The sequence below is a fragment of the Strix uralensis genome, chromosome 9 (assembly GCF_047716275.1).
Source record: "Strix uralensis isolate ZFMK-TIS-50842 chromosome 9, bStrUra1, whole genome shotgun sequence".
NCBI classification, from domain to species: Eukaryota; Metazoa; Chordata; class Aves; order Strigiformes; family Strigidae; genus Strix; species Strix uralensis.
In genome coordinates this window covers 28,161,735-28,184,866 of record NC_133980.1, presented here as the reverse complement: position 1 = coordinate 28,184,866, position 23,132 = coordinate 28,161,735, and the positions used below count along the sequence as shown (strand labels likewise).

Below are 23,132 nucleotides of genomic sequence, written 5' to 3'. Positions count from 1 at the left end.
TCGGGACGCCGCCATCCACCTCCCGGCTCCCGGAGCGCCTTCGCCCTTGGCTTCGCCCGGGCGGCCGGCGGAGCGGGCGGGGCTGCCGGGCGGGGCGGGGCGGGGCGGCGGCCCGGGGAGGAGCCGGCGGGGCGGGCGGCCGGGCCCTGCCCGCGGCGCTGCCCCCCGCGGCGCTGGGCGGGCGGGCGGTCCCCGCTGCGGCTCGGCGCCTTCTCCTCCTCCTTTTCCTCCTCCTCCTCCTCCTCCTCCTCCTCCTCCACCTCCTCCTGGCCGCTGCGGCGCGGGGGCTGCGGGCGGAGCGGCGGCGCCATGAGCGGGGCGGCGGCGAAGAGCGAGAAGCTGGACGAGGCTCAGGCGCTGGCCCGCAGCTGCGCGGGCAGACCCGACTTCCAGCCCTGCGACGGGCTCTCGCTCTGCGCCACCCACAGCCACGGCCGCTGCTTCCGCCTCCACTGGTGCTGCCACCTGGGATGGTGCCACTGTGAGTGAGTGAAGCCACCGGCGGGGCCCGGCGGGACCGGCCCGCCAGGCGCCCGCCCCCGGGGCTGTCCCCGCCCGCGGTGCAGCGCGGAGCCTTCGCCGCGGGGAGCGAAGAGGGAGGGCGGGGGGGAACGGACACCCCGAACTTGGGGGCGGCCCCCGGCGGGGTGGCGGGGCGCGGCGGCGCTCGGAGAGTCGCCTCGGTGCCCGGAGCCCCCGCGGAGCCGGTGGGGAGGGAGAGCGGCCGGCGGCGCCCGCTCCTGCCTTCGCCCGCCGCTGCTGCCCGCCCGCCGGAGGAGGCACCCGCCGGCTGCTTCGTCCGCGGTTCTAATCTTTTCCTCTTCGCAGGCGTACGGTTTAAAACCTTTTGAGTAGAGAAGCAACTGCTTCAGGATATATAGAGCAGATAGTCACTGCTTCAAAATCCAGTGTTGACCCAACTCTGTTGAAAAGGCGCCCGACGACTTTAATATCTGTGTTCGGGATACTGATGTGTATCATCATGGAGGCTGGGATTGAACGGTGGATGTCCAAACATAGTTTGATGAATAATTAATCACATAAGAGAGGCTTTTCAGACAGCCTGTCGGTGCGAGGTCAGGAAATGGTGATGGAGCTGTGTACTTGGGTTGTGTTGCGTTTTGGAGATCTTAAAGCCTGGATGATCGGGGTTAAAGTTGGACTCTTATGTGAGGGTTGCCTGGTGCTGCTGAAGATGTCCCTCGATCCCTGACATCCCATTCTCCTTTTAAGTCTGTCATCATCTCTCCTTGTAATTGAATCTCCTACATGGATTCCCTGTCACGCTTTTGCACATTTTGCTTAATGGGGAAAAGGGCCTGCCTAAAAAACCACCTTTTGTTTGGTTGAGAGCTTCTATTTGAATTAAATATACACTCTAGGAGTTTGGGGTTCATTTGAAATCAGTTCAGAACAGTGGGGTTTTTCCTGTCTGTACCCTGTGTGGTGGCACAACTGGCCACGTGAGAAGGTGCCACCATAGTCACCTGCTGCACAGGGGCAGGGAGGTCTCGTTGGTATTTCATCGATGACACAAAAGCCCTCAAGTTATGACCTAGATATAGTCTTTTCCAAAATGTCTCTGGTCTCGGTTATTTGTGGTTGCCATCAAGATGCACGAGCTGATAAGCACTCTGGAGTACAGGGTCAGAGCTCAAAATGGTGTTTATAAACTGGAGATGTTACCTGAAGTCAACTGAGGATGGTCTTGGGAAGAGAAAGTCAAATGTGGATCTGGGAACACCTGGAGGAGTGACATTGCAGAGAAGGATCTGGGAATTAAGATGGATCGCAAACTGAGTGTGCGTCAGCAGCAGGAGGCTTTTGTGGTAGAAAAATCCAAAACCAGAACCCGAGCCTTCACTTGGGGATGCATTAACAGGAGCATTGCAAGCGTGCAATTTAATTAGTCTCTTCAGCTCAGTAATGATGAAACCAGACTGATGGGCTTAGTTTTGAGCATTGCGCTTTAAAAAGCTGTAGAAGAATTGGGGAGGTTCTGTAGGAGATTGTTTGATCAGCTTAGAAAATATGATTTACAAGGGGGTGCAAAAGCAAAGGGGCTGCTTGGGCTGTAGAAGACTGATGGAGGAAGGGGAGATGAGCTTTGAAAAGCGTAAAGTAGCCTCGCAAAGAAAGCTGTGTTCTAGTCCTTGTTTGTGCAGACTTGGAAGATAACCAGTTATCCTTACCTGTGGCAAAGAAAGTTTGGGTTTGGATAGTAGAAAAGATTTTAACTAGAAAGAGAAATGAAGCAAGGGAATGAGAGTACTTAAGGAGGTAAGGAATCACGGTTTCTTGAAGGCCTTTAAGGAAGGCTTAGACTGGTGTCTCTTAGGAGTTACACAGAGCTGATTCCCTCTTGGAAGGACCACTTGAGATCTCATCCAACCCTTAGCTTCCCTGTGGCAATCATAAGATTTAAAAATAACTATAGCTTCTGCAAGAAGTACAGACTTCATTCGCAATTCCTCCTTTACGGCTAAGGAAACTGAGATACATTTGCCCCACAAAACTATGATTTTTAAGGAAGTCACATACCTCATTTTCTTGTTTAATCTTCTGAAAGCCATGAAGAAGCGCACTCCCTTCTTGCCCCCTTATTTCCTGATGCATATTTCAGAGCTAAGGATCTCTTTGTATCCTGCTCCTGCAGAATGAGTTGAGTTGGGCTTAAAAGGGGTAAGAACGAGGCCTATAATGGAAAATTGTATAGAGGTCAGAGATGTAATTAAACAGTGTTGGGAGTTATCTTCCATAAACGCAGTGCTGTAATACTGACTTGGAAATCCTCAGAGGGTTCTTGAAAGTGGTTTTCTGTGATTCTTGAGAGCTGTATTGGGGTACAGGAAGCTCTACATCAATTAAAATGGCCTTTGAAGTATTATTTTCCATCAGTGTCCAAGGTCCTGGAGAATGTCAACTCAGTTAAAGTGCACTTACACTGAAAAATTACAAGAACTCACCACCACGACAATGAGTAGATTGGCTCCTCATGTGTATTCAGGATCACATCTGCTTACTTCAGTGGCAGAAGCAATTTAGCGTTGCAGAGCCACTTGGCTATAGAAGTAATAATTGAGAAAGAACCTAGTCTGAATTCCCCAAAGCCATTTTTGTTGGCATGCTCTGAAGTGAGCAGTACTTTAAGCGTTCTCTTTACCTGCGATGTTCCTCTGTCCGTAAAATGCAATAATAGCTGGCAGGCAAAATCACAGAGACTGTTTAGTGTATCCAAACAGCTCCAAAAACTTCAAGTGCTGTAGGTATCTGTATAACTTCTGTGTCTAAGCATGGGAATTTATTTTGGGTCGTTTTCAGTCTGTTTTGGGCTTGACAGGAAACAGATTTCCCTGTGAGATGGGAGGTGGTTCTCGAAATGTGCCCTATGCCTGGGGAACTCTGAACCCAACTAAAACCTCCGTAAGCAGGCGTATGCAGGTTTCAGCGGTGGCTTGGGGAGGCTGCAGGTGGGAGGGCTGGCAGGGCGCGTTGGGTGTCGCTGGGAGACGCCTGGCTCTGTGGGCATCGGGGCTCCGGGAGAGCAGGCGGCAGCTCGTATCCTGCTGCAATAGATGTCTACAACACCCCTCGCCGGTGTGCTGCCAGACATCTGCGCGCCTGCCGACTCCTGTCTCCACGTGGAAGTGGGATGAGGGCTCAAGCCTTTGGGCTTCCCTGCAGGGAAGAAGCTGTTGGCCTGAGAGGTGTTTTGACTTCAGCCCCCATGTTCGTCCCGTTACACATTTCTCTTGCTTGTGCTGGGCCCTTTCGGTTTATCCCTGCGTGCATTCCCCTTGCCAGGGTGACAGCCCCCTGTTCACCTTCCTCCCCTCCCCTCTGACAGCCTTGTGAGGTTTTGTTTATTAGATGCAGGTTGAGAGCCTTAAATTACTCAGATCTACTTTTTCCAGAGTCAGAGAAAACATGCGGCAGAGGCAGGTCTGCAGCAAGGTGCCTGCCTGCCTTTCCTCACCTCTGGATTTCTGCTGCGGCTCTGAGTCGCACTGATGCTGTCTGTGGGGCTGCTGGCTGTGTGGTGGTACCTGCTTCTGTCAGAAGGGATCGCATCCCCGGGGTTACATCTGTCCTGGCAGCAGGAGTTTCACTGTGTTTTGCTAATTTTACTTCCTAAGAATTAGCTCAGCAGAGAAGGCATCACACTTGATACAGCTACACGATTGCCTTCAACCCTGGACACTGCAAAAATAGGGTATTCTGTTGCAACTGTGCTCATTTTTTAATCTGAATATCTTACATTATGTTAAACACCCTGCAAAACTCTCAGTATGTTATGTTGCAGTTATCAAAAATACGTTATGAATAATGGTTCCACAATACTTATTTCACAGCAGTTGCATCAATAGATAGTAATTGTGCTGCCTTGTATTAGCCTTTCCGTGATTTTTTTTTTTTTTTTTGCCCTGGTTCAGCATCAAAAAAGCAGGCTTTTAGTTACTTAAAGCCTCTTGAGTATCTTATATTGAAAAATAAATGTGGCAAATAAATTTCAGTTCCACCACTTTTGTGAGATTCAGCTGTTTGGACTGTTTACAAGAAAACAAACCGAGCATGGGTGAAAGCTGTGAGGTCTCCTTTGGGTAGTCAAAGGGAAAACAGTTGCTAGGCTCAGACATGAAAAGGGATTGTGGTGGCAGTATAGGTTTGAAAAACCACAAATGGTCCCCCGCCCTTGTGTTTTGCTAAGTGGTGTGTAACACTTGCAGGTGTGCCTTGAAATAGCTTCCTGCTCCCTGGTGTGCATCACGAAATTATGGGACTGTTACACCCTGAGTTTAGATCCAGACCTGGCAGTTTCTGTGTGAGGTCAGGCAGGCTTGGCAAGAAACCCAAGAAACTGTCATTCCTCGGCCAAGAGGAGAAAATGGGTTTCTGTGATGGGTGGCACGCCACAAAGGGCATGTGTTTTCTGGATGGTTTTGGGGAGGAGGACTTCTCTGATTTTGGCAGTGGCAGTACATATTCTGGGGATGCAGAATCAGAGTGTATTTACATTTCTTGTTCATCTGCCCGCTGAACAGCGAGACCAGGGTTTCTCTTCGCTCTCAGAGCAAGCTCCATCACTTCCTCATTGTGTGTGTTTAAGGGGCGTCCGCAGCCCCCGGAGGTGGACCAACGACTGTAGCTGTGGGTCTGTGGTCGGCTCTGCTGTGTGCTCGGGCGGTGAGAGGTGATTATCCATCTCCTGCAGCTGCTGCCAGGGAGTGAAGCAAATCACTGCACCCGTGTGTACTCTGAGTAGATACTTGTTATGTTCTTCTCTGCTTGAAATACCAGTGGTTTTATTTTATTACATTTTTAAATAAAAACATTCATTTCTCCGTCCCACGAAACTGGTGAACGCTTTCTGTCGAGGCCAGCCTTGGTTATACCTCCTGCAGAGAGCGAGATGTGGTGGCGTGTGCCACACCGCATCTACCTGTCCCCTGGCAGAGCGCACGCCCTGGCCCCATGCCCCAGGTGCTGGTACCTTCCCCTGCTACGGAGTGGTGTGTGCAGCATGTCAGTAGCTCTGTGCACACAAGTAGCTTTTCTGTGGTGTCTCTCCCACCTCTCAAGCAACAGTAGCGATCAGCAGGGGCTCTGACAATCTTTGAAGCCTGTGTAATTACTCAGACCCCAGTCTGCCTGTGGGAACCGTAAGCGGGGAATCAGCAAGGCAGCCTTTCTTTCTTGTAACAGACCACCAGTAAGTGAGCTAAAATGGTTATTGAAGGTATTCAAGCGCACCATGACAGAGCTTGAGCGTCTAAAGAGGGGTTGTGTCTGCCTGCCAGCCAGCTTCTGTTGATCCTTCTATGTTAGAGAAGCAGCTACAGCCCTGGAGGGGATCCTAAAATAAGCCCTGGGGCGCTCTGCAGCATTGCATGCATTGTAGATCTCCAAAAGCCTTGATTTTGTTCTGGTGGGTTTTCTCTGCGTTATCTTTTGGTGGCTAGAAAACTCCCTGCTACATCCAGGAGAGAGCAAAAGGGCAGGGGTGTACCAGTGCTTTACGTGTATCTCTGTCCGCGAAAGGTGATGTAGACTGGAGCTTACTGGAAGTAACCACCCTGGCACGAGTGATGGCAACTTGAATTTCCAGCAGTGCTGTTCCACAGGGCAGAACTACATCCTGATGATTGAGCTGTTGGATAAACATGAAAAGGGGTTTGTAGCGTGCTTATGTTTTAAATTCTGAGACAATATTTGGAGTAGCTCATGCATTTTTCTTTGTGGAAAACTGTCTAAACAGAGATGGACCAGTGGGGCTAGAAACTCTGGGGCTGGGTGTTCTCTGAAAACAGGGCTTGTCTTGGTGGGAGGATGATTACAAATCCTAGGAGAAATGGGTATTTTTCATTTGCTTTTGTTGTGAAAAGGATTTGAACACCCATCCAGTTTAAGTCCATGTATCCAGACAAAACATTTGTGCACAAGCAAGGCATTATGCTGAGCACCAGGCAAGAGCTGCAGAGAGGTGGATTTTTCATCTTGTAATGGGAAAAGACTTTTAATGAGGATTTGCTGCCTGTGGCTGTGCAAGATCTTCTCTTCACCTGTATTTTGAAGAGCTACGATATCCTAGCTTCATTTCACTGAGCTGTACACAATGAAGGAGAGAATGTCAGCTTAATATATTCTGAAGTGTAACTCTAAGGGAAAACACTTATCCACTAGTTTTTATGGTGTATCATTCTGGACCTGGATTGTGTTTTGTTGCTCTAGTTTTAGTTCTGATCTGCAAATCACAGTATGAATGTACTATTGATGCTGTGTCTCAGAAAGAAAACCCACACGTGTAGCTTCATCATACCCTGTGGGACAGCAGTTGCCTTTTTGAAAGAAACTGCTGGCATTCATTTTGAAATCCTTTCTATAATACAGTTATGTTAAGAGACATGCATGTTATATTCTTATTGATAACAAAACCCCTGGTATCACTTAACAGGAATAGACCACAGGAAAATCTTTGAATTCAGGTTACTTGCTGTAAGTACATCTTGTAGGACTAACTCTCCTATGCCTCATACAGGATTGAACAGAAATCACTGCACTGCTTTCTCCAAAAGTCCTGAGAAAAAGGGGCCTTGTGTTCCAAAAGGCTTTCTGCCAGCCAGAAACTCTCGTTTGTCATGCGTGACCGTGAGGCTGTGTTTTGTAATCTGCCCGTCCACCTGAGGAGCGTGATTCACAAAGAATTATGCCTGCTTGCCCCAAACTCAGTGATCTGCTGGTAAGAGCCTCTGAGAGTTGCAGATAAATGACACCTCTTGTCTGTAGCTGCTTGAAGGCTTAACATGCTGTTTTCATGAAGCCTGCTCAGGACTAGCCTGAAATGAAGGCTGTGGATGTTTCCTACTGGAAGCAAGTACTTCCAAAGGAGAAGTTCATTAACATTGCATCCCGACAGCTGGTGTGGTTGTTTGTGAATTCAGGACATTCTAAACAGCTTCGTGGTGAAGGTTGAGCCTCTGCTCCTGCTCGGAGGTCCTCATTCTGGTAAAAGGCTTCAGGCACTTTTCTCACTGCAGAGTAACAGCTCAAAGATAAAATTTGTACTGGAGTACAGTGCCTGTGGCAAGCGTGTGGCTTCCTTCCTGGACTCTGCAGGTGAGGAAATCTGTTTGCTAGCTTGAATCTGCAAGTGTGCTTACTCCGAGCGCCTAAACGCAGAAGTGTAGAGCTGCGGTGCCTTCTAACACGTTATCCTTACCCTTGTGGTCACTGATGGATGTTTCATGTGTCTTAAACTGCAGCCCATGGTCACGTCCTTGCGTTGCCCTGTGAGGCAAACCGAGTCACGAGGTTGTCATCTTCGTGGTTTCCATCCTGCAGGTCTGCAGAGCTGTGTGCTCAGGTTTTCTGGAAGCACTGAAGAGGGCTTTCAGGTACTTGGCACTGGACCTCAGATTTCCTGGCAGCACCTGTGTGCTCATCAAGAATTTGTTTTGTGGCTGCTCATGCGGATGCAACCAGAAGAGCTGGGCTTGTAGAGAATGGTATCTTAGGGTGTTTTTATGTAATGGCTCTCAATTTAACCAACGCTGCCTTACACTTCATGACTCACTTCAAGCCTTGGTAACTTAGTTCTGCACATTGGTAAGGCTATACCAGAAATTTTTGTTTTCGTAGGGGACTAAAAGCAAAATGCTTTACTCACAAACATCGTAAGATGTTCCAGAATGATAGCTGTGACAGCGTGGGCTTAGCTGTTGATGGATGGCACAAGCTTATACTAATGTAAAAAGCTGGTTGACAGTAGATTGGATTCCAGGTAGTGTGTATATATATGTCTCTCTCTTTTTTTTCTCTCTCTCTCTGCATATAAACTGGCCCTGTTTTAGTGTGTTTTGCTTTTTATCCCAGTACCTTCATGAATTTATCTGTCCACAAGATAGAGTATGTTTTCATAATGGCTTTGATTCTTCACTAATCAATTTTTATGTAGTGACTGATCACAGAATTCAAGAAGTGCAGCTGGTGCAGTTTAGAGATGTTTTTGCCAATAGTTCAGTATATTCACATAGATGGAAGTCAAAAACCTACTGGGAAAGTAAAATCTGATTGCTTGGCAACTGGGCCTTGTTTTTAATATACCCATACTTTAATTTAGCCAACGTAACAGTTGGAATTTATATATAACCTATGTTGTAAAACAATTTCAACAAGAGGCAGGCATTTGTATTCTTGTTCTCACTGGTGGCTGCAGAGCTTGAGAGCCCACATGTGTGCTCTCAAAACTGCTCGTTTTGCTTGTGTACTTGTGTGCTCTGCTGTCCTCCCCCTCGCTGCTTGAGGTGTGATGCCGGTGCTGGAGCACACCTGCAGCAGTTTCAGGCAGGGTGCTGTGTGGCTGCATGTGTTGTTTGGCTTTCAGTGCTTTGCTCATCCCGAGCCACGTTCCAGGTGTTTGCACTCACTCACAAATGCCTCTTGTCCCTGGTGAAAGGCTTGAACACCATCAGTTGTGTCAGGGTGGACTGATCAGCTCTTGCAGTCTTCTGCACATCCCCACCAGCATTAGCCCATCCGTGGGCAGGGCAGGCAAAAGGAGACACTCATCTTTTTTTCTTTGTTTTTCCTACCCTGTGCCACTAGATCTCAGCGTTCCCCAGATGGTGCTGTGGGATCTTGGCCCTCTTGGTGTGAAACTGAGGGCGATGCTTTTACCTCTCTGCCAGCGTTCACTTACCCTGCCACGGCAACGAGTGCTGAGTTTGCTCCCACCTGCGTTGTCCAGCTGCTCTGAGCCGTTTGCCCGCAGGGGCACTGTGTGACATGATGGCCCACCTCCTCCGCCTCCAAGGGTGGTACTTGGTCTTCTAATTTTTCATGCAGAGCATTGTTGGATCCCACACCCCTCCAAGGGAAGGGCTGGCGCCCATACTCGCACACATCAGCCTCACGTGGTGATGGGCATAAACAGAGAGAGTATTCCTTTAAATTCTCCCAAAATGGGTTCAGTAGAGGCTTGTAACAGAAATATGAAGACTGGTTTGAATGAAGTATGAATGGCAACATGCGTAGATAGGCACCAGAAGAAGCAATAGGACGAGGGTTAAAAGAATGGCCTGTGTTGATAATACGGATGCTGTTCCCAGAAATGAAGATGAAGAACGTGTTGTTTGTCAGGCCCAGAAGGCTGGCACTCCGGTAAGGCCACGGCACAGATGACTTGTCAGCAGGAGACCCTGTACTCTGACAACAGGAAGGGAGCAGCACAGGTACAGCACATCACATATGCCATTGTTTCTCCTGTCAGCCCACCAGGAAAACAGCCTGTAGCCATAAAGATGCATCTATTCCAAGCAACAAAAACCAACCTCTTGCCTCAGCTGTCCGTCCGGGCTGTCTCCTGTGGGTGCAGAGTGTGGGTCTTTCTTGCATGGTACTGACTTTCCCATCAAGAGCCCATGAGCTGTTCTGCTTATTTGAATTCACAGGAAAACATTCCCATCGTATACAGGGGCTCATGGTGCCCCCCTGCAGCAGGTACTACACACCTGGAAGACTGTAACTTGTGTCTCCTAATGCCTGTGACTTCTCTATACCAGGAAATGCCTTTGTTTTCTAGGTAGCTTCTGACACTGATCTGTGCTTATCCTTCTTCGTTACCATATCAGCACACTGACTGTCTGCATGAAAATGATGGGATGCTGAAGCTTGAGCAGATGGTACACAGGGATGGTTTTGTAGAATAAATATTTAGCACTAAGCCATTTTTTGCTATTTTTCTGTACTGAATGTAAAAAATACCTAGCATAACTCGGGGGATAAAATTTTTCAGGGAAATGTGCAAACAGTGGCTATTCTCCCCCTTGACTTTGTAAAGGGATGTTGGAAGGCAAATATCCTTGGGTTAGAGCTGGGGTTGTGATGGCCAGCGCTTAGCTGTGCTGATGATAGGCTGTGCCTGTGGAGGTAACCGAGACTGTCTGCCACGCTCTTCATGGCTGCACTGCTGTGTGTGCGTGTTCTCCTAACCCAGCGTGGGGCTGTGCCGGGGCTGGGCTTAGTAATACCTCTACTTAGTAGTTAGGGCTCAGTGGTAAGTGCAGCACTTCTCACAGGTGCTGAAAGGAAAGAGCGAGCTCCTTTCAGAGGGCATGTGTGGCATGCAATGTTGTTCACTGCTTTTTTGGGTGTCTGTTCCCTTACAATGGTTAGTAAGCAAATATGGCCCCTTTAAGAGGGTTTATGGCTGCATGAAACATTTCTCAGGCCTTCAGGGTTGCTTTTTCTTTAAGTCTGGTAAATCCATGTAAGCAATGAGAGGAAAGAGCAGGGATGATAGAAGGACGCTCCAGGGTCTGTTTGAATTTAAGAGTTACCTGCTCTTACGTGGACGTGCACAGAAAACCCGGAAAGGCTTAGATAGCTGACAGCATGTACCATCATGATCCTTTTTGTATTTAAAACAAATCAAGACAAAAGGTCATTAAAATACAAATTTGATGAAGAAAAACTTTGACTTCCCCCCCCCCACCCCCCTTCTTCGTTTTCTGTGAAAAGCTCATCAAGTCAAGGGCTGTCACAGCTGTCTCTCACTATACAGCAAGGAGGGGGAACACCTCTCCTTCGCATGAGAAGAGAACTGGCAACTGTACAAAATCCCTGCTGGGGGAGCCACTCTAGAAACATTGCTAGACTGGTTCCGTTCCGTGCTTGGATGAGGTCGGGAGCAGGGTGGATTTGTTAGTGCTCTGATGTAGGTGCTTCTGTGAGAAGGTGCTGTTTCTAACAGTACCCTTCTGATAGGTCACAGCCTGCTCATCTTTCCTGCTGTGTTTCCAGACCGCTAAGGCCCTGTTGCGTGACTTCTTTTTATTTTCTGGTGCTGTTGGGGTAACTGATGGTCCTTCTCAGAGTTGGCGTGTGTCCTTGGGGTCTCTTTCCCAATCCCTTACTGCACCTTCTAGCTATGCCAGAAGTACTGGAAAAGTGCTCTGTTTGCATTCCTAGCAGTAGGAATTTGTTTGAACAATCTTGGTGCTTTTTCAGAGTTGTTTGGAAGAACCTTGCATTAAGGTGTTGCATATCTTTATCTATGAGGGTCCTTCAATATCGACAAGCATTTTAGTTATGTTTCATTATAGCCACCACCAATGGCACCATTCAACTCTACTTGAGCATGTACTATAAATCTGACTGTGCCTCAGTGTCCTGAAATGTTTTCCTTTCCCTGTGGTGGCTTATTCCATGTCTCACATTCCTGTCACAGCCCATGGTGTTTTGCTAGGTAGGACGTGATGGCTATTCCATATGATACAAAGAAATGGAAACTGGGTTAGCAGTGTTTTTTTCACATGTGCCATCTGCAAATGTACTCCGGCTTTCTCCTTCCATTTGTTCTCGGCCCTCTGCAAAAGCTATTACTGTGCTCTAAGCAAAGTGTAATTTGAAGCTATTCTAGTCCTCGGTGAATATTTATGGTTATGCCAGTCTTTGTTTGCAAAGGTTTGTTGTCCCAAGCTGTGCATATAACTGGAGAGAGAAAAAAGGCAGCCAGAGGCAGTGGCTTTCTCTGCTGTTGCAGCCTGTGGGGCTGGAAGGCAGCGCCCGTGTAGGTGCTCAGACCAGTATCACACTTTCAGATGACCCTTCGACTGTGCTGAATGCTCCTGAAAAAAAGCTGTGGTGGGTAACTCAAGCAGGCTTAGGATGCTGAGTGCCCTTCAATATATCTCTCCACATTGTGGGCAGGGAGGTTGTTTTAGTCTGTAAAAGAGGGAAACTCTCCGTCTGCCCCAACGTTCTGCTTTGTCAGTGGTGAAACGATACCCGGCTCCTTCCCGTGCAGGGGCTGGGGCCGGCCGCGGGCTGGTCTGTTGTGGCAGAGCTGTCTGCCACCTGTGCCACCCACCGGGGATCTTGGAAAACCAGCTGGGTGTTTGACAGTTTATACATTGTCCTTGGGCTACTGTGCCAATCCAGGCAGCAACACCCGACTCCAGCTTGTAGCTGTCATCACCTGCGAGACAACTTCATTTAGACGTCAGAGGGGTATGCATCCAGTCAGCTCTTCCTGAAGAGACAGACTTGTCTCTCCTGCCACACTGATGAGATATGAAACAAGTCCCACTGGAAGAGCGCTTGGTAGTTCTCCATCTTTTGCTGTGAAGAAAGCCAGTGCTTATCAAGCTGATCTCCAAGGTTTCCCCACGCAGAAAGATGTGGAAGAGCAGCCATGCAGTGAACTCTCCTCGGAATAATGCAGAATCCCTCCAAGCTAATGTGTGTCTTCTGTTACACATGCATTATGTGAATACTTTCTTTGCCTTCACTCCTTCAAAGCTGTGTGGTATTTAATTAGAATTTTTTTTTAATGTTCTTCATAGTGGGACCGATTTCCCTCCCCTATAAGCTGATTTGGGAGCATTGTGTCTTATGTCTTATTATTACATGTCTTATGAGGAGCAGCTGAGGGAACTGGGGGGGTTTTAGTCTGGAGAAGAGGAGGCTGAGGGGAGACCTCATCGCCCTCTACAACTCCCTGAAAGGAGGTTGCAGAGAGCTGGGGATGAGTCTCTTGAGCCAAGGAACCAGCGCCAGGACAAGGGGGAATGGCCTCAAGCTGCGCCAGGGCAGGGTCAGACTGGCTCTTAGGAAGGATTTCTTTGCAGAAGGGGTTGTTGGGCGTTGGAATGGGCTGCCCAGGGCAGGGGGGGAGTCCCCATCCCTGGAGGGGTTGAAGAGTTGGGTTGACCCAGCGCTGAGGGATCTGGTGGAGTTGGGAACGGTCAGTGTGAGGTTCGTGGTTGGACTGGAGGAGCTTCAAGGGCTTTTCCAACCAAGATGATTCTGTGTGTGGCGATAGGAGAGCCTTCCATAGCTGGAGTGAGAATCCCAACTGACTTTGCAACAGGAGGTTGCTGGTGCTGTTACAAAGGTGGACGTTCAAGGAGCAACAAGTCGCCAACCTTTAACGAGCAGCTCACTGCTGCTAAACCGTAGGAACTGACTGCAGGTGCCCTTTGCACACCTTAATTCAGTGGGAGCAAGCAGCTGCCTGAATGTCAGCCCAGGTGCTCTGCCCCGTGGTTGAGGTCACTGCTTCAGCCTCTCTGAAGCGTACATCCCAGCCGAAGGCACTGACATCTCGTGTCGAGGTCAGAGCGGATTCTCCTCCAGCCCACCTCGGCTAGGGGCTTTCACCACGAGCGCTCAGCCAGCTCGGGGGTGTGGGAGCAGTTCCTGAGCTGTACTAGTTAAACTGAGCCAGGTTATGTTAAACTGCATAGGGTTAGCAGGTCTTTGTTAACCTTGCTGATTTTTGGGGAGTAGATGAGCTGGCAGATTTGGAGGGTGTCCAGGCAGCTGCAAGGGGAAGAATACATCTGAAAAAAGCTTTTTTTGTGTCAGTTAAAAGATGTCTCAATGCCTCGCATGCAAACAAATACACACAGTATGTATCATTGACTTAGACTTGCAAGATCCACAACTCAAGTTCCACAGCTATCTCTTACCATTTTCTGAAGTGCAACTGCAATTTGTGTTGTTATTTATTGGAAGAAATCCTTCAAGGTAGTGTTTTGAGAGAGTAAAACTTGAGAATTTGTTATGAGAAACCTCACTGCTGAAAGATGGATTTAATTCTTTTTTTTAATATGCCAAGCACATTAATGAGTGTCAGAGGTAAACTAGAATGCTGGGACAAAGGGAAGTGGAGAATAAAATGTTTAAGCAGCGTCTCTGCTTATTTCATGGTTAAGTTACTTTATATTAGCCACAAAAATTGCTGCTGTATCTGTTCAGTGAGGATGCATGCCTACTGCTCAATTAGCAAAAAATCAGAAAGAAATGACCTCGTGGCTTGCTTCTAAAAGCTTGTATTCGCTTTTTTATAAGCAGGAAACACTATAATACAGCTTCCAATCAATCAACCACATAGTTATGGTAATCAATGCAACAAACAAACTTCACAGATAGAAAGATATAGATGTCTATATATATATAAAATATGGAAGTATGTGTCTGCTTTGGGGGATAAAAAATTTTCCAAGTTGCATGAGTTTGCTTGAGATGTGCAGGTCATGACAGAGCTCACCACTCTGCTGGATTCTGCCTTAACCTGGGGGCAGGTGTCACTGGCCGCGTGGAGCCCAGGCTTTGGTGAACAGCATCCAACCAATCTGGCAATAAAAATGATATTTCTGTGAACAGAGAAGCAGGGGATGAGAGCACTGCCCAGTACTTACCTCCTTGGACACGTTTGGAGTAGTTGTTTTGCAGTTGAGTATCAGCTTTAGGGCGTGCTAATTCTCTGGAGAATTTGTTTTTTAGGTTTTCACAAGGGGCGGTTGAGTAATGGAGAAATGGAAAAACAGTCCTTCTTCACTGTGCACAAACTGCTGTCTCACACACACACTGTGACTGGGATCAAAGAGGCGCAGTGTTTATGGAGGATAACACTTTGCCAGCACGTCGCAGCAGAAGGAGTAGGTACTGGTGCAGGCTTTCAGCTGTGACAACTAGTTAAGCGTAGCCCACGTGCCTACTTCTGAAGCCTTTCATTGTCTTGCATTTCATTTGTTAGCATATGGCCGTCATGGATAATTGAGACTTATCATGAAAATAACTTCTTAGTTTCACACATTTCCTATTAAACACCCAGGAGAGGAACAGGCTCTTCTTTCCCTGAGCCCTTTTGCCACAGTGGTGGAACTGCAGAGCCAGAACCGTGACGCTTCTCCATAGCAGCTATTACAGTGCTCAAGAGCTTCCCAAACTTCTGCAAATGCAGCAAATTGCTTTTCACAGAATTTGGAGTTTGATTTTTTTGGACATGGGTTCGGCACGTGCGGCATTTTTCCTTCACTGAATTACCATCTTCTGGGTAGGCAGTGGTGGCAAGTGACCCTGGAAACAACTCGTGATGCAGTGTCTAGTCTGGCATCTGTATTTGTGCAAAACACTGTAATTTACAGGAGCATTCATCAGCAGAGTTCTTCAACTGGCTCGGTTGGAATAAATAGGCAATAAATTATGTGCTAGCATATTAAAAGGAATGTATCAGAATAGGTGCTCAAAATACTGTTTTATCATAGACTTTTGCCAGCTGTTTAAAGTTTAAAGTCAGCAAAAATATTGCTGTTTATTTCAGTGGGAGTTTGATCAGACCAAGAAGTATTATAAGAGAGCCTGGGGACTTGTGCTTCTGGGATAATTTTCTGTGAAAAAGCCATCCCTGCCAATCCTGCAAGCTGCAGGGGGAAATCTTATTTTTAAACTTACTTTAAATTTATTTTTCATAGGATGCATCATGGCTGATGCATTTATGTGCATTATGTAGGGTAAGGAGTCATAACTGAGGCTGTAACCACAGCTTTGTCGGTGATCCAGTCTGACAGCACCAGCACTCTTAAAGAGGGAGCTGATCATGCTTTAAAACAGAAGTTTAATCTGTCTAAAATAAACAAACTTGGCCCTAAAACTAGCTGAAACTTACCAAACTTGTACCAGAATTCTGAAGAAATGTAGAAAATTCTTTTTTCCGTTGGGCGTTCCCTGCTTTACCCTGGCAGAGCCTGTCCTTGGAACGTGAGGAAACAGTTTCAGCCACTGTAAGGTCACAGAGACGGGGATCTGAAATCCTCTGTTAACAGAATAGCTGCAGTTTTCTTCTACCCTGAAATTTGTGCCAGCAGGGCAGTTTTGAAACACACAGAGAATTACCACATGCTGCCACAATGATAAAACAACCAGCTGAGCTCCTGGGCAACACCTCATCCCCTCCCAACTTTTTGAAGGGGGGTGAGGAAGTCAGACTGATGCATCAAAGATTCATCATTCAGTGTCCGTGCTGTAAGCTACCTTGGCTTAAATCCCTTGCTTTTATCTCCCAACGTCCCCCAGCCTTCTGCCAGCATGCAGTGGCTATTTTGAGTGGAGAAATACAGTCCTGTTGTGCAGGTACCTTTTTTTTTTCTTGATCCTGTTCAAATCTTCACCAGGGCCTTCCTTGGACACTTCAAATAGAGGTGGCACAAAATTGAGTTGATAATTTTTTTTCACTAGTATGTTTTTTATCATTGGTTGTCAATGGAAGGGAATAGGAGCCCACACAGAAGCGCTCCAAGTATATGAACAACTACAGGGTTGTGGTTTCAGGCAAGGGTAGGCTGCATTTCAGTTTTCCATGAGCTGAATTTGATCAGACACTATTCCCACCAGCAGCAGGCTAATCAGTTATCTGTGGCGCTTTGCAAGACAGTAGCATGCTTAATGTTCACTAATTTGAAAGAAGGATTTCTGGAGAAGAGTGGATGGCAGGAAGCCATGGGCTGCTGCTGTTACAGTGGGTTGTGGGGGGAGGTCTGCCCCCCCGCCCCGGAGAGCTTCCCAGAGAGGAGGTGTCAGCAGGATTTGAAAAATGCCTGAGAGACCCCATCCCTCAGTGACTGCCAGAACAAAAGTGTGCTGCTGCTCTAACGGGCACCAGAGGAGTAAGAGCTCTGCTCTGCCCGTGGCTGAAGTGTTCAGCTGTGTGATGCTAGCACTTAATTCCTCCAAGTGACAGCAAGTTTAGAAACCAGACCATGGTATGTTAAAAAGATGGCAAGTGGAGAGGATGGCTTTGCATTTTCTGCCATCCAGCCATAATCAAACAGGAGGGGAAAAAGCTTGTTTTATTTTCACTGAGCTTTTCCAGCAGCTCTGTTATTTAACAATTATAATTCCACATATTGAAGGGGAAAAAAAAAAAAAAAGTGCTTGATGAGGGGAGCTGGTCAAATCTATTCACAAAATGTTCTTTTCCCCTGCCCACCCACTGCCGCCGTCTCGCTGCTCTCAGTCTGGCTGGGTTGGCTGTTCTCTCCCATGGCACAACAGGGGTGGGCTTCTCTCTTCAGCGTGTCTGGTGCTCGTTCCTCTGCGCCTGCTTGCCACGTTTGCTGGCCCCGCAGTGTGTCTCTCCCACGCTCCAGTGCTCCCCAGGGCTCTTCTTTCAGCTCCGCGCTCTTTGCGGCGTTTCCTCTGTTCTCCCGGTCCTTCGGCGATGGGGGTTTGAAGTCCCAGCAGAGGGACTTTCACACGAGCTGTTTCCCTTCCAGCACCACCAGTGCAGCAGGGGTGGGAAGAGCCTTCCCCAGCGCCTGAGGTTTCCCCCGGTGTCGTGCAGGAGCCCACGCGTGGGCCGTGGCTCCGTGGGGCTGCCAGAGCCACCGAACGCCCCAGAGGCTGCTGCGGCCAAGCGCTGGGATCTCTCAGCCCGTCCCATCACCAGCTTTCAGCAGGTGGCAGGGGCACCGACTGCCACGCTGGCTGGGAACTTGTTGCTGTCAGAGCTCTTCCCACGCCTGGGAAGGATTCCCAGGCCGAGGATGGGATTTTTTTACTGCGGAGAGGCATGGTGGGGGGAGCGAGCCCTTCTCCTGCTGCTGTCCCGGGTCATGCTCAGCCTTCCTGAGCAGAAACGCAATCGCTGCTCTGATTTTCCAAAGGAATGGGGAATTGGGGGGAGAAGGGCTGCATCTCTCTGAGCTGCAAACACAAGAATGTGTGGCAGATCTCACCACAGCACAGCTGGATTCATTAATGCAGGGAGAGTTTGGTGGCTTTCTGCTCCTTACCTTGAGAGCTTCCAGCATCAAAACAGTCCTTCAGCGCTTTGATACTTTTTTCTGCCTTTGCAAAGCAATATTTGCAACTCGTGCATCAAAACTCTTCTGAGAGCCCCACTGCTTGCAAGTCTTCTGGAAATTCGTGCTTTCATAGCATATGAGCCCCTGGGGAGACATGAATCTTTCAGAGGCTTCATGCAAATAAAATGCAGCATTTTACAGTCTTAGGCATAGCCTCAGGTTTCTCAGTTTTTCCTAACAAAGTACTGATTTTTCTGCTCTTCCATTTATTTCTTCTAGTAAAGATTTTCAGTTCACACTTGGTTCAGCTCTATATAACCAACATAATCCTATTTTCTTACTACTTAACCAGATAATCAAGATGCCAAAAGCATTTCTATGGCTTGGGAATTCCCTTATTTTCTGCCTTAAAATTCTGATTGCGGTCATGTATGAACCTCTGGTTTATAATACAGAAAAACACGATTTAGTCCCTAGATAAAAAGAACATGGAAATGCACGCAGCGAGACTCACTGTAATTTGGAATAATAATAATAGTATAAAATTTAGATCACTGTAGCAAAGATGTAAGCTAGAACTGCTCTGTGTTCAGTGGAAAAAAAAAAAAAAAAAAAAAGTCTCTGAGCATTGTTTCAGTTTTCTTTCCCCTAGAAGGGGGTGCAGGCAGACTTGCCATCTGTCCCACTTCTTAGCTATGGAGTTGTGCCCCTGGAGTTAATTTTTTGGAGTTAGTGATGTCCCACAGATGTAGGGGCAGGGAGAGGAGCAGGACCAGGGTAAGGAAGGTTGTGCTTACCGACAGTGTTAAGCATCAGAGAATCCGTACCAGGAGAGGACTAAACACCTTGAGGCCACTGAAAACAGAGCAGCTGCTGACTGCAGGGAACTGTTGGTTATTAACAGCCAAGGGCCAGCATCATGTCATCAGTTTGTTTCTAACTTAAAGATAACAATCTTTAAATGCTGCTTGTCTGTTTTCCCCACAGGTAAATATGTCTATCAGCCCATGACACCGGTAGAGCAGCTTCCCAGCACCGAAATACCCGTTCGCCCTCGGGAGTCTACAAACACCATCCAGATCTCCGTTTCGCTCACCGAACACTTTTTGAAGTTTGCTCCTGTCTTCCAGCCCCCTCTGCCCCCCGACTCCCCGCAGTTCTGCACAATCGCAGACCTCTTCATTGACAATTACCGTGTGAAATGCATCAACGGGAAGATGTGCTACGTCCAGAGGCAGCCTCCCCCCCCGCCCCACAAGATAAAGCCCGAGGAAGTCCCTGTTCGCAATGCCTTAATCACAAAAGAGAGCAATACACCAAAAACAGATCACTGCTCGTCCCCTTCCAGCTCCGAGGACTCCGGGATCAATGCGGTGGGGGTTCACTACATGGAGTCATGTGATGAGGACACGGAGGGGGCGGCCGAGCTGAGTTCGGAAGAAGATTACAGCCCGGATAGCAGCTGGGAACCAGATGAATGCCCGCTCTTATCACCCTCGCAGTGCGAAATGGAAGTGATTGAGACTATAGAAACCACCGTGTGATCCGACAAGTTGCTATCAGATCAGTCCAGTTCCCACTCAGTAATGTTGCTTTTGTAGTATTTATATTTTCTGTTTTTTCTGACAATCCCTTTTTTCCAGTGCACTTGATATTTCAGATTCCTCATGGGAGTGCAGTCACAGGACTCACATACTGGTGAACTAGCAGCAGCCTGAGCAATTTTAACGTGTTCTCAGCCTGATCAGATCTCCCACATCTGCACGTAAGGTAGTGATAAGTCTGAAGACTTTTATAGCTGAAATAGGCCCTTTTCTTGGTCTGGGTTACATCATATACTACTTCTCATGCAAGGATGGGCCGCTCGAGATGTTTCCATCTGTCAGGATGTTTGCCGTGGGCCTTCAAAGCACAGAGGGTGAGCTGGTGCGGCGCGTCTGTGAGCAGCAAAACCAAGTTGCCCTTATTCTTTCTTAAACAGCTCCGTGAGGTGTGGCGACAAGAGGCTCTTTCTGTCTCTGTCTGTCCTTGCGCGTTGTCCATCCTTTTCTCTAGTGCTGGTGCGACCCTTCTCGAAGGATGTCGGCACCGCTCTTCCAGTGGGTTGGTACGGCAGGCTAGAGAACGCACAAAGTGCCTCCAACTTTTCTCCAGGCTATGCACCGAGCATCTGCTGAGTTAGGTCAGGCTCTGAAAGCTCCTGAGAAGGCAACTGTTGCTCCAGAAGGGGATCAGCTGGTCCCTTTTCTCTACATGGATCTTGGGAAGGGGATCTGGCTTTTGCAACTCGGCAGGAGGGGGAGCAGGCAGAGATGAAGCGCGGCCGTCTAACCAATACCATGCTAGACCTAGACCGGGGTGTAAAATGACAGGCGAAGGAAGTGACTACCTCCAAACACACAACATCCGCCCTCAGCTTTGCCTGCTGCTTCCTCCTGTGCTGTTTGGTGCCAGACACGTGCACTCAGGACCAAATGGCCTCAGGGCCTGCATCTGCCTGAAGAATAACAAATTTTAAGAAAAGATTATCAGCCACACCACTGTGTCAGCAGAGCTTGGGGACAGCGTGGAGGTGCCCGTGGGAGGCGGCCCAGGGGCTTGCTAAATACAGGCTAAGGTCATTCTAGCAGAGAGAGGAAGCTTTGGCTCCTTTGCACCCACTTCAAGAGTGGATTCTGAACAGGGGTTTCCTCAAATAGCTGGTAAGGGTGAGCTGTCTCGCTGGCAGTTTGGTTTCAGCCCTGCTTGACAAAACAAAACGTCATTCTCAGATTTCAGTCAGCTTGAATCAGTTGGAGTCAGTAATAACTGTGTTTTCAACAGCATTACTGAATTTCTTTGTGTATTTGCTGTTTACGTTTCAAAAGTCATTGGTGAATATAAGGCTGTATAAATGTGTACAGTTTAGTGATTGATACTAGATTATAGTCCGTGTTATAGGATGACTCATCTCTCTCACTGTATCCTGACAATGTATTACTAATTTTATACACTTTGTAATCAGTATCTTTAGAAAACGTTTAGGCAACAGTGTGTGTATGTGCACATGCGCGTGTGCTAGGAGTTTACCATAAATGGTTATAAAGTAATACTGTACTTTTTAGACTAACACTTTCAGACAAAAATGATAGGTTTTATAGTTTTGATGACTTACATAAAAAAGTGCAATGCTTGTTAAATGAGGAATTTGGGCCATTGCATGAACAGACATTCTCACAGGGCACCTGAAAATACTGTTTTTCTGAGGGCATTTAAACGAAGGCTGTAGTAAAACTAAATAGGATTTATTTATTTTTTAAGGGTGGGGTTGCCTGTGTTCATTAACTGAAGGTTTCTAACAACATTTTAGTGTCTTTTGACCATTCAGACACATTCCATAGGTAGAAGGAAGCATTATGTATAAACCTACAGCATTTATTCATATTTAATCTTTCAATTATACTCTGAGCAGAGAGCTGACAAAGCTCCCTCCTGCGCCTGGCCTGCCCCAGCTCTCTCCCCAGAGGTGGCATCTCCCTGCCCGGAGGAGGGATGGGCTGGCAGAGGCACCCTCCCCAGGACCCGAGCACAGGGTGCTCCTCGCCAGCTCTCGCTGCGGGCGCCAAGCACAGCAAAGGTCATCGGGACCCTCTGATTTAGCGTGAGCTCACCTTGTTTGCGAGCAAACAGGAGCCGCCACCTCCCGCTGCGAGGGGGCACCAGCTGGGAGCGCAGTGAAATTCGGTTGGTTGGGTGTTTATGACCAAGACTTGCCGTAAGATCCTGCGGTCTTGCAGGTTCGTATCACTGTCGTCAGGATACATTCTTTCTTAACTGTAAGTAATTAGCAATATTCACAAGCTGTGAGTGTCTCCTACCCAGGATTTGTTCAGATGTCTTAAGCACAATAAGCTGCCTCTTCCTTCTGTCGTACCTGCGAAAGGTCAGCGGAGCTGCCGGGTGTGGGACTTGTTCTGGAGAGTGTTTCAGCAGCCAGCACAGGGGCAGGTTTCTCACTGTGCTCCATCACGCACCCCAGTTCAGAAACACGCTCCTCACAGAAACGTGGTTTCTTTTCTTTGCACAAACACTGGCGTAGATGTGCTGCAAGAGACATGCCCTGGGCTCCTTACTCCACTCTGCCAGGGAGAGGCGTGTATATTTCCTCTTTAATAAAATACTGAACAACTGAAGCTCTGCTTGTCCTAACTCTGTATTTTCCATACTGGAGTGAAATGTTCTGGTATGTCCAGCAAAGGAAGGGTCACTTACTGCTTCAGAGGGCAGCACCTGAAATGCACCCTGTGCTAGGCAGAGAAATGGGATGAGATAGAGTGTACCAGGCCCAGCCCTGCCTGGGTTTGGGCACCTCACAGCCCCGTTTTTGGGCACAGAATCATCTCAGTTGGAAAAGCCCTTGAAGCTCCTCCAGTCCAACCATGAACTTCACCCTGACCATTCCCAACTCCACCAGATCCCTCAGCGCTGGGTCAACCCGACTCTTCAACCCCTCCAGGGATGGGGACTCCACCACTTCACCTGTAAGAGCTGCCCCCATCGAGGGGAGGACAGTGAGGAGAAGAGCTGCAGGTGCAGGCTGAGGCCTGGCAGAATTCAGCAGCTGTAGCCCCTTGAGTTACCTCTGACCAGGTTCACAGGTGCCTGCAGGCTGGAAACTGCAGTCTGGGGCACCATTTTTAGGTTCTTAGTGCTGGTGGGGAGAGGGTGAGCACAGGGGGCAGGCCCTGCACCCAGCCAGAGGGGCTCTGCAATGGCTGGAGGCAGCTGCCCCGTGTTGCCGCTGGTCAGCGTGAGCTCAGCACGGCCCAGCCACGAGCTCCATGTGTGCAAAGAGCAACACCCGCCTGGGGCTGTGTTCTGCTGGGAGAGGCTGCACCCCTCAGGGTGTGGTACCCCAAAACACCCAAGTGCTAGTGACAAAATAGGGGGGAGAGGCAAGATAATAATGATCACTGACCAGTAACACGCTGTTAGGGCAGGTTCTGGGGCGTGTTTCACAAGCCAGAGGTGACAGGATAGAAGCACCACCACGCTTAGGCTGCA

General features: G+C 48.3%; 1 protein-coding gene across 1 annotated transcript; it reads left to right on the top strand.

The window, feature by feature from the left end:
* C9H3orf70 (chromosome 9 C3orf70 homolog) lies at positions 1-22,261 on the top strand. The gene is made up of 2 exons (XM_074877951.1): positions 1-481; positions 19,077-22,261. Exons 1-2 carry the CDS (start codon positions 310-312, stop codon positions 19,631-19,633), a joined length of 729 nt encoding a protein of 242 aa, XP_074734052.1. The 5' UTR covers positions 1-309; the 3' UTR covers positions 19,634-22,261.
* Positions 22,262-23,132: the final 871 nt, after the last annotated feature.